The sequence below is a fragment of the Hydra viridissima genome, unplaced genomic scaffold (genome assembly GCF_058129835.1).
Source record: "Hydra viridissima isolate aposymbiotic clone 2 unplaced genomic scaffold, HvirCarnegie_v1 scaffold_11, whole genome shotgun sequence".
NCBI lineage: Eukaryota > Metazoa > Cnidaria > Hydrozoa > Anthoathecata > Hydridae > Hydra > Hydra viridissima.
Window position 1 is genome coordinate 10158936 of NW_028324310.1, and position 11592 is coordinate 10170527.

Here is an 11592-nt window from a genome sequence, read left to right on the forward strand (position 1 = left end):
AGCTCAAAATTTGCTAATATGCTACGGAATTCCCGGCTACTGCAACTTAATTCGATTAAATTTTCAATATATTATTTGCTAATGGAGATAATTTAACTTCGCGGAGATATCTCAAATTCAAGGAAGAAAAACGACGAAAAAATTACAAAGTAGAGGAAAAACTCTCGGAATCAAGTTTGTGATCGGTCAATTAAAAAAATTGCTATGATTATTTCGAAAAGATTTTAATTTCTTAACAATGATAATAGTATAAGTTAAATGTTTTTCTATAATATCTTTTCCAACTCATAAAAGTACAGAGGGAAAAAACGTAGGAGTTAATTTTACTTTTCACAAATTTTAAATGACCGACGTTGTTAAAGAGATTAATGCACGAATTATAATACAGCGGAAGTTAAATTAAAGGTTAGAAAGATCATTGTACGATTTTAGAAATAATTCGTTTAGTAATACCTTTAAGCGTTTTATTTTCATCTAAATCGTTGTTATGTAAGCGAAATGTGACGAAAGTTAAAAGAATTTATCGATTTAACGTTCTCTGATAGGCTTATGAAAAACATTTGTGCATTTAGTTTTTTATATTTGTTATTAAGTAGCTGGAAAAATAAGTTGGAAGAAGGTATTTAAGTGGTAGGTAGTATTTGGTTTTCTAAATTTTTCAAAGCGGCCTAAAACCCACATTTAGTGTTTATATATGATGAATTTGTTTACATAGACTTTTATAAATAGAAGCAATAATGCTAACTTTTTTAAACATACATAAAAAACATGACAAGTCTAAGAAATAACTTATTTCATCTTGATCATAAAAATATCTTAACAAAGTATATATTAAACAAGAAACGAAAAAGAAAAGAAACTTTTTTAAAGAGAACTTTTTCTTGTGCTTAGCAACAGGCAAAACTTTCATATTCACCGTAAATGGTTGATAAATAGATATTTTAAATTACGTCATTAATTGATCTTTTTAAGTCAATGATTCTTTTAATTCAAACATGACATAAAAGAAATATTAAACTAATCAAATGCTGTCTTTTACAGAATATATTTTGTTTCAGATTAACAAACTTTATTTTAATGTAAATATTAACAATAAAAAGACTTTTTTTTTATTAATATGTACTACTATTTTTATTTTTACTCTTATTGTATTGTCAAAACAGTTTAACCATGAGATAGTTACTAATAACATCATATTGACTTAACATATTCATATAAATAAAACATAATTATAAAGTTTAGTAAAATCTCGATCGTTTTGCGTTTAAAATTAGAAATTCTGATCGTATATAAAAATTTATTTCTGGGTTCAGTAAAAATTGATGTAAATCATTCCTTTATTGTCAAGTTGTGATAAAGTTTTGAAAATTTCTTTATGAAACATTTCACCGCAGGAATTTTTCAATACGCACTTTATCTTTCCTGATCTATTTTAAGCGAATTTATTCAGTAGCAATAACAGATTGTTGATAATATTAGCAGAGTTCTTTTAATAATGATGACAGTTCGTCAAATGATTGGTATACTGCAATCTTTCATGTATTTTTGTTGATGTGCATTATTTAAGAAGAATTTGGATTACTTCTACTTGTACAACAAATAGAAATCCTTTTGTATACCAGATAATTAAAACAAATATATATTTTTTCTAGAAAGTAAAAAATTTTGCTTCCCTGTCGCAAGTACAAACGCATCGGTTACTAAGTTTCATTTGAAGGATTGCCTTTTTTGGGTTCGTTAAAGCAAAAGAGAATAAATTTTGTTTTAAATTGAAATGTTTATGAACGACCTAGCAACACGTAAGAATTTATATATCAATGTGTTAAGGAGTGAACTTGATCAAGCAAGAAATACAGTTTTTTATGTAGAAACAGCGAATTTCAGATTACAAAACGAAAACACTTCTGTTTTTTTGTGGCACTCTCAAAAGTGGGAGTTGAAACATGTTAACGAAGACAAAATACCGAAAATGCGCCCAAGATCTCCTGGTCTTAAACGCGTTTTTGTTCGAAGAAGAAACTTTTCAATAACAGAGCGCGATGAAACTTTATTCGAAGTGGAAGAGAGAGTAAAATCCTGTGGAAACATTTTTTTGTTTGATATAACGTGGATATCGTTGACAAAAAGTGCGAATGAGATGTATCTTCAAGTTTTTAGTGAAGAAATCATCCATCATTTTAGGAAGCCATCAACATCATATACACCAATTTTTAAAAACGATGATTTTGACAAAACATATCAATCAGATTTTGATTCCAGCTTTAACCAAAGTTTGAACCATTCTGCTGGAGTTTTAGCTTTGTTAACATATAGATTGGAAAAAATAATGCTCGTTTCAGAGCATTTTCAAAATAATCTCTACAATTTTAATGACGTATATATAAAGTTATCCTTTGAACCAGCTGTAATTTGTACAGATTACTATACAAGCGTGCACGGTCTATCCACGTCGCATTTTCAGTTATCTGAAAAGCTAGGCCAGTCTTGCGAACATCAAATCCTACAAGTCACTACACGGGGCGGCTCTTATTCGGACGTTTCGTTGTCACTTTCGGAGATAAGCTTAATAAAAAAGTTATATAGAAAATGTAAGACCCAGGCTGTTGAAAGATATAATGATTTACCCGATGATGTTTTAGTTATTGATTGTCTTGATGATTTGGAAGATAAAAGTTTTCCTGATAAAAAATTGAATGATAAAAACTCCGAAACAACCGATTCTGATGATGATTTTGAAGACATAGATTGGAATGAAAGCTCTCGAATACTGAAAAATAAGGAAAACACAGCAATTGACAAGAAAGTTCCAATACAAACCAGACCCGCTAATCGAAACATTTCGGAAGTTGAAACAAAGGTTTCATTACTGAAACTTGCCTCTAAAGGAAATAAACCAATAGAGAAGTCCTCTGAGATAATTTTAGATCATAATACACACCAATCTAACTTTTCACCCACAAAACCTCATTGTAAAAAGAGCAAAGATGAAAAGGGTTTTAAACAGTTTGTTAAGAGCGTGGAAAGATTGAAAACTAAGGAATTTAAACGCTTAAAAGTTGAAGAAAGCATTGCAGAAATAATTAATGGTCAGCGAAATGATCCTCAAAAAAGTAAACCCTTTTCTTCTACTATTGTCACACCGTGCAAACCAATACAAGCTCAAGCTTACAAAAAATATTCGACAGTTAAACAAAATCAAATAAACCCACATAAACAAGCAAGTAATTTAATAGTCGAACCAGAACTCAACTTTCTTCATATAAATAACGATTTTAAAAATATAAATGTATTTGACATTTTACTTGCGGCCGATTCTTATGAAAATTTACCGAGCAAAAACAAACCTGTAGAAAATCTGCAAAAACTAACCTGTAAATCGCTCTCCTTCACAAGTGAAAATCAACCTCCTAAAAAAGTCAAAAATAAAGTTCACTCTATTCTTTCGTTACCCATAAATGAAAAAACATTTTCGAAACCACCAAACGAAAAAAAGATTGAAGATGCTTTAACATCAGGAAGTGATCTTGATAACCTTAATTCTTCACCCTCTAACAATCCGAAACTCCGTCAAGCTGACATTTTATTTGCTGGTGATGAAAACATTGTCCGCAGCGATATAAAGTTCATTAATGAAAGTAACTATGTAAACCATAGTAAAAGTCAAGCTTATCTCGCTCATAGCGATGGTTTTGCGGACAAAAGTTCTTCTACTAAAGACAAGTTTTTGGAAACAGAATCAACACCAAATGCCGATGTATATGTCCACAAAAACGAAATTGCATTTAAAAACAAAAATATCTCTGACGCAGCTTTAGAAGGAAAATCTAAGCATGTTGATAGGGCATTTCAAAAACGGTCAATCGTTTTGAATGAAAAACATTTTGATTCGTCAGAAATAATTATGCCGAAGCATATTGTAAAAAACGCACCAACAGTTTGTGTGAACATACCAGAGCTTGATGTTATAAGCGCACCAAAAGTTTATTTAAAAAGCAAATCAAATTCACCCGTAGAAAACTCTCCCACGTTTTTTGTAGAGAGTATTACTGTAATGCCAGTGAATACATTTGAAATTCCGACAAAAGCAAAATTAACTTTAAATAAGAAGCATTTGAACAAATTCTTTGTTAAAGAAGATATCCATGGCCAACTTCAAAAAGTATTCGAGATCGACGTAAAAAGTTTTGATTCATTATCAGACGAGGAAAAAAAATTAAACATCAACTTTTCTGGTCAAAGCGAATCTACACTAACAGCAATAACTGGAGACGTATTTAAAGGCGCTTCAGACAATAAAGTACTTCATCCCGTACACGACAGTTCGCAACATTTGAAATCAAATAACGAAGAATATCTTTTAAATTCTGATTCATACACTTCATTTAAAAACAAAAAGCTCAGTTTAAAAAAAGTTACTCACTCACTGATAGACGACGACGAGGCCAATAACGACAAAGTGATGAAAAAAGAAATGTTTTCGCACAACGATAAACCAATTGTAAAACGTTTATCAAAAAAGTATTCAAACGAAGATCAATTAAATGAACACGACATTTTAAGGGACACCAGTCATTCTCGTTTTCATTTAGGATTTTCAATAAAAAACTTTCATAAAAACAATGATAATGAATATTGTTTGGACAACTGTGGTTCTAGACCTCTTACAAAGAAAAAACCAGTCAGCCAGCGAAACAGCTACTTTATAAAGCTAAAACCACCATCGGATGTAAATAACGAAAGTGATATTAAAATGATAGAAACAGAGAAATCTTTTAGTGAAATGAAAACAAAAAAGAAATCTCTTAAAAGTAAAGTTAAAAAAATTATACTAAAATTTAAAATTTCCTCAAAATCTAAAGATGATGAACCCACGAACCCGGTGAAAGATTCATCAGATCAACCAAGCTTTCATTCTGAAACAACGAATCTTGGGCATGAAGATGTGTTAAAAAAAAAAAATCATACTTCAAATAGATTTTTAAGTAAACGATGTAACAGCATGGATTCATACTTAAACGAAGATTCTGACAACTTTTTGTCCAGTTCTATGGAAATTGACTCTAGGAAAAAAAAACTTGCTTATTATGCATCAAGAGTTGTTAAGTCAAAAGACTACTCTCCTGAAGTAGTTGCTAGAGAGACTGAGTTAGAACTTGAATTCGTTAGAAAGCAAAGACAGAAAAGCCTTTCAAATTCACAAAACATTAATGGATCTTATTTAGGGCATTCTGAGTCATTACTTACTGAACGTCAGGTTGGTAAAGTTGCTGTTCCCGAAGTATTTTTAAGTATTCAAAAGTTCGAACCTGCACGATCCGTTTCTGTGGGAAAATTGTCTATTCCACCTGCCTTTTCAATGGAAGGTCTTGAACAGTTAGGTTCGATAGTTGTGACTGATGAACTGCAATTTTAGGTCTTGTAAATATTGATATATGCTTATTCAGCCTTCGCTTTTTTTTTTGCTATTGTTTTTACAAACATTTATTGTATACAATGCGCGTAGATAAATGCTAGGGTTAAATAGCAGCATTAAGAATAACTAAAAAAGTTCGTCACTTTTTTTCTTCATATCTTTTCTTGGTTAATAGATAGGTCCATTTAATCTTACCAACAGATGATTGAATCTAAAATTAGAATGAACCGTTTAAGTTCCAAATTACTAATAGCTATGGCAATTCAGAGTCTCTTCTAGGAAGTGGGGAGAGAGAATTGAGGAAGGAAAGAGGTAAAGACTTGGAACGTAGTTTCTAAATTTAGATTTGCAATCTGAATTCAGGAACAACTCTTTAATACTCATTCCCTCCTGCTTCTTGTTTTAAGAACATTTACAATTGCGACCCTACTGTTGATACTTTATAAGCATTTTTTTTTTTCATGGTGAACGTAATTTATAATCATTCACTAGAATTAATCAGAATGCGCATCATTTACCGTATAACAACCTCATGTGTAATGAATGATAGTCTAAACCCATTCAAAGATCTTCCCTTTTGATTTTGAAAGATTTCAAATTTTAGGTACTTTATTTTTATCCAAATTAGATACGCAAACCTAATAGATTCTTAAGCAAACATATCCCTTTTTTCTTTTTTTTTTTGAAAACTGAGTTAGGCAAACCTTTATATTTCTTAACCACACCTAAAGCTTGATGTTTTTGTTTGGGAAAAAATTAGTTACGCAAATCTAATGATAGATTTGTGTGTAGGAAAACGAAAGGAATTGTAAACATAAGTTTTAATCATCTCAAAATATAGCTGACTAGCATATACGGGAAACATTTTGAAGCAAGTTTTGTCCTCCTAAATAAATATTTAAGTTTCAAAATGTTTAGCGTAAGGTTTTTTCATAAAAATAACGGAATATTACACATTTACACAAATTTTAAATATAAATATTTTTCATTCAACAAAACATTCTTACAATAACTTGTTGTATATTAACTTTCTGTATTTCGTTTTTTAGAAAAAATATAATAAAATACAAATTCTCAGTAAAACTAAGAACAAACTTTAGTTTTATTTTGTTAAAATTTAGTTGGTTTAATTGTAGTGAAGAAAAAGTATTTGTTTGCTTGTGCAGAAATCTCAAATTTGAAATAATTAGCATTTGTTATTTATGAACATTTTAGTTCTTAACTACGCAATGGTGTGTGCTAGAAGGATAATAACACAACTGCATGGTAGGCAGCTGAGTTTCTTTTTAAGACAAATTATGCATCAATTTTTCAGATAGGTGCTACAAAATTATAAAAGCTGCATGACCTATTAGCTGAGCGCTGTGAATATACACAACTCAGAGGTTACTTCAAGAGATACTTGCTTGATTGTATAGAAATTTTACATATAAATACTTGTTATATATATATATACAGTTGTGGACAAAATAATAGTAGTGTGATTAAAATTAACGAATTAATATTATTATCTTTAAACAGTTACTGAAAATGAAATTATAATACTGGATTATTAATTAAATAGGTGTGAGATGATAAACTAATTAGTAGAAAATTTTAAACTTTTGCTTTTATTTATAATAATAATATAAGTATAAAAAACAGGTTGGACATAATAATAGTAGTATTAATTTATTTAATGTTATATTGCAAATAATTTACTTTATTAACAAAAAAATGATATAAATTAAATTAAACAATAGTAAAAAATTAGTATTTAATCGCATGCCCCCGATTTTTTATTACAGCTTTGCATCTATTCGGCATTGAGTTAATCAAATTTTGACAACGTTCTAAAGGAATGTTGTTCCAAGCATTCTGGACAACTTGCCATAACTCCTGCTGATATTTTGGTTTTTGACTATAAACTGCCTCTTTTACATCGGTCAAAAGGTTTTCGATCGGATTGAGATCCGGTGACTGTGCAGGCCAATCCATAACTGCAACCCTATTCTCAATGAACCAACTTTTTGCCCTGCGACTGGTATGATTTGGGTCGTTGTCTTGCATATAAACCTATCTTAGGGGCATATCTTCTTCTGCATAGGGCAACATGGTATTTTGTAATATTTGAAGGTAGTTGTCTTGGTCATTATGGACCATCAATCTTATAGATTGGCCCTGCGCCATAATAAGAAAAACAACCCCAAATATTTATTTTTGCTCCGCCCTATTTTACAGTTTTTATGGTGTATTGCGGTTTTTATGCAGAGTTAGGTGGCCTCCTTACATACATCCTGCGTCCACTTGACCCAAATAAAACAATTTTGCTTTCATCAGACCACAAAATATTACGCCATTTTGAAACAGGCCAATCTGCATGCGTTTTTGCAAAATATAATCTTGCTACCACATGCCTTTTTTTTCAAAAGGGGAACTTTTCTTGGGCTTCTGGCGACTAACTTACTTTGTACTAACCGTCTACGTACTGTTCTCGAAGAAACGATTAAGTTTAAATCTTCTTTAATATGGCGGGAAGTTACAAAAGGATCGGCAACACCAGCATGTTTAATCAATCTGTCTTCATGTTCAGTCGTTTTTTTTTTTCGGCCCCTTGTTTCGCCTACAATTTTCCATTTTAGAGCACTTCTAATCATCATAGGAGGACAACTTAATGACTCTTGAATAAATTTGTATGTTTTCCCTTCTTGTTTTAGTTTAAAAATTGGTTGTCTCTTTTCTGCACTACAATGCTTTGCACGACCCATAATTTCTATTTATAAAATAAATTTATACGATTACTTTATATATTTCATTAAATTAACACCAAAACCTTTAAATAAATAATAGGTAACAACGGATATGTTATTTATAAATAAATTGATAGGAAACAACAGATATCTTATTTTGACCTACTTATCTAGATATGTTCGTATGTAAAATTCGGGACTTCCCTAAAGTAATTTGAACAGTGTTACCAACATTTTTTGCTCCCATTTCATTATTCAGTGTTTGTATTACTGTTTAGCCTAAATTTATTTATTTATATTTAAATTTACATAAAATTATTATCACAAATGATTGTTTTACAAGCCAATACTATTATTGTCCACAACTGTATATATATATATATATATATATATATATATATATATATATATATATATATATATATATATATATATATATATATATATACATATATATATATATATATATATATATATATATATATATATATATATATATATATATATATATATATATATATATATATATATATATATATATATAATCATGAAATAAATATTTTGATTGGTTTTTGATTAAGATAAGTTTTGTTAATATCTTCCAAACCTTTTTTCTTGTTAATTTGACAGTTTGTTTTTTACTCAGGTGATAAAGACGTATTTTTGCATAGTTTTCTGAAATAAGTGAAGTCAGTGAAAATAAAAAGTTATCTGCTGAGTCAAACATATGAGAAGTTTGTTCATTAAATATTTCTATATTCAAAAATTTACTAATAGATTATGAATTTTTTTTCAAGCTGTTTTTACATCCTTTTATATTTTAAACTTGGAGTGATTATCCCTAAATTTTAAGGCATAATTAACATTTCAAGGTATAAATTTATATGCATCATACATTTTTTGATACTATGCATAATGTTGATAATGTTTGATAACATACATAATATATGTTATTGAAAAATTCCCTTAATGGTTATTAAAGTTTTTTTTGAAATGTCAAAAACAATTAAATCAATTTTTGAGAGCTGGAATATTAAAAAAAATAATATATAAGCAAAATAATATTTAATATCAAAAAATCATATTTTGTATTTAACATTCTTATTTAATATTATATCCATTAATTATATTCATGTATAAAATAATCCTAGAAGGAATCCCTGAGTTTTGTACTCACAGCACTCAGAATGCAACGTACATATCTGGTATCTTGCTACAAAAATTGAAAACATAAAATTTGTCAAAATTGTAAGTGGACACTACCGCTTACCATGCATTTATGTTATTAATCTTCTAGCACACTGCTTTGGGTAGCTAAGAACTTAAAGGTACATTAATTATACATAAATATTAGTTTAATCGTAAATTGCACTTAAAAAGTTTATCGATTATTTTGAACTTTAATATTTAAATTAATAATTTCTTTAACCGTCTAATTTTTTTTTAAAACTATTTGATTTTCTTAAACATTTTAAAAATTATTTCATAGTTTTTTGTATATTTCTGTAAAAGCCTTATAAAATGTACATCGGTTACCACTAAGAGCTCTGATCGCCGCCATCTCGGAAGGCCAATTTTGGCTTCAACATTTTTGAAAAAAACAACAGAATACGCTATCCAGTTATACTTTGAGATAAGTAGTTTAAATTTTTAATCGATTCAAACATTTTACTTATCGAAGAAGAGTACGAGAGAGCCGAAACACAAATTAGAAACATTTGAACAACTGCATAAAAAAAAACAACAGTTGCATAAATAAAGTTTCAAATGTTTTCGCATTACTGACTAGAAACTCAATTATATCTGCACCGATAAATTTTTATGATTTTATAAACAATTTGAGGTCAGAGACATACAGTACTGTGAATAAGTTTTAGCCCACCATAAGTTAATAATTATTTTTGATTTTATCGTAAAAATAAAAAAGACTTATGAAGTAAAAAAAATCAGGTTTGTAGACACATATATTATAAACCAAAATATCTAGAAATAATTTGATACAATATGATACAAAAAAAAAGAACAATTAATACTTCGTATGTCCGCCTTTTGCGTTGATCACAGAAGCGAATCTCCTGGGAATTGATTCATATAAATTTGTAATGAAATTTTGTGGAATATTGTCCCACTCTATTTTTAATATTCGAAAACATTCTTTGACATTTTTGGGGATATATTCAGCCTTTTTTTTATCCAAATAATCCCAAACATGTTCAATAATGTTCAAATCTGGACTTTGAGGAGGCCAGTTCATTAATTCGAGAACTCCCTCCTCACACATGTCCTGTAAATATTTTTTGGCCACTCGGGAACAATGTTTGGGATCATTGTCTTGCTGTAGAATGAAATTATTACCAATAGTCTCATTCCAGATGGTATTGCGTGATGTCTTAAAATTTCTTTACACTGTTCTCCAGTTTGCCATCAATTCTGATTAAATCACCTACTCCAGATGATGAAATACAAGCCTAAACTAAATCAGAACCTCCCCCATGCTTGATTGTTGGATGTAGACAATCAGGGCGATAAGCCTCTCCTACCCTTCTTCTTACATACTGTAGTCTTCTGCTACCGAACAATTCAAATTTTGATTGTATTGTACATCTGTGTATTGTACACGGTTTAACATTCCTTGCGTCCAATTATTATGCTGTTTTGCATATTTAAGTCTTTTTTCTTTATTACCACGACGTAGTAAAGGCTTTCGAACTGCAACACACCCTCTTAACCCAGCTTTTAGCAAATGTCGTCGAATGCAAGATGAGGAAATATTTGTCCCAGTCGCAGCCTGAATGTCTTCGGCAAGTTCACTGGAGGTTTTTTTCAAATTTTGCAGAGACACATTTTTAAAATACTTTATGTCATGTTTTGTAAGCTTTTGAGGTCTTCCATTTCGAATTTTATCCTCAAGAGATCTCGTGTTTTTAAATATTTTTATAATTTCTCTAATGGCTGTCCTTGAATATATTTTTTTGGACAATTTGTCGTTGAGAATAACCTTCTTCATGATGCACGATATTTTTTTACGTTCCAGTAGTGGAGTTTTACCCATTTTATTACTTAAATAACAATAAAAGTAATAATACAAAAGAAAAAAAAAACAAAAAAAAAAACGTAAATTAGAAAAACAAAAAATAATATTAAACACACAGTATCTATGAAATATCTTTGTAAACTGAACTATCATCTAATATGAAGCCTTTACAGCAATAAATAAATAAAAATGCTAGAGCAAACTAAAAACAAACGAGCTGATACGAATTCGGTTCAGATCAGCATACAATAAAAATAAACACGTTACATATCTAAATACAAAAATCTATGTAAAATTTTGATAAATATTGCCTTTGTTTGTTAAAATAGTGTTTAGCATTGTTTGAAGTTAGACATTATTTTATATAAAAAAAAATAATCGGAAGCTATTATTCAAAATCTGTTAAAAAAACATGG

General features: G+C 29.4%; 2 protein-coding genes across 2 annotated transcripts; one reads left to right on the forward strand and one right to left on the reverse strand.

Annotated features, from left to right (window-relative positions):
- Window positions 1-530: 530 nt before the first annotated feature.
- LOC145191678 (uncharacterized) lies at window positions 531-5453 on the forward strand. The gene is made up of 2 exons (XM_090067343.1): window positions 531-630; window positions 1653-5453. The coding sequence occupies exon 2, from the start codon at window positions 1775-1777 to the stop codon at window positions 5411-5413; it is 3639 nt and encodes a 1212-aa protein (XP_089923469.1). The 5' UTR covers window positions 531-630; window positions 1653-1774; the 3' UTR covers window positions 5414-5453.
- Window positions 5454-7614: 2161 nt separating this feature from the next.
- On the reverse strand, window positions 7615-9747 carry LOC149882105 (uncharacterized). The gene is made up of 2 exons (XM_090067644.1): window positions 9679-9747; window positions 7615-8165 (listed from the first exon to the last, which is right to left on the reverse strand). The coding sequence occupies exons 1-2, from the start codon at window positions 9701-9703 to the stop codon at window positions 7744-7746; spliced, it is 447 nt and encodes a 148-aa protein (XP_089923770.1). The 5' UTR covers window positions 9704-9747; the 3' UTR covers window positions 7615-7743.
- Between the last annotated feature and the right edge of the window lie 1845 nt (window positions 9748-11592).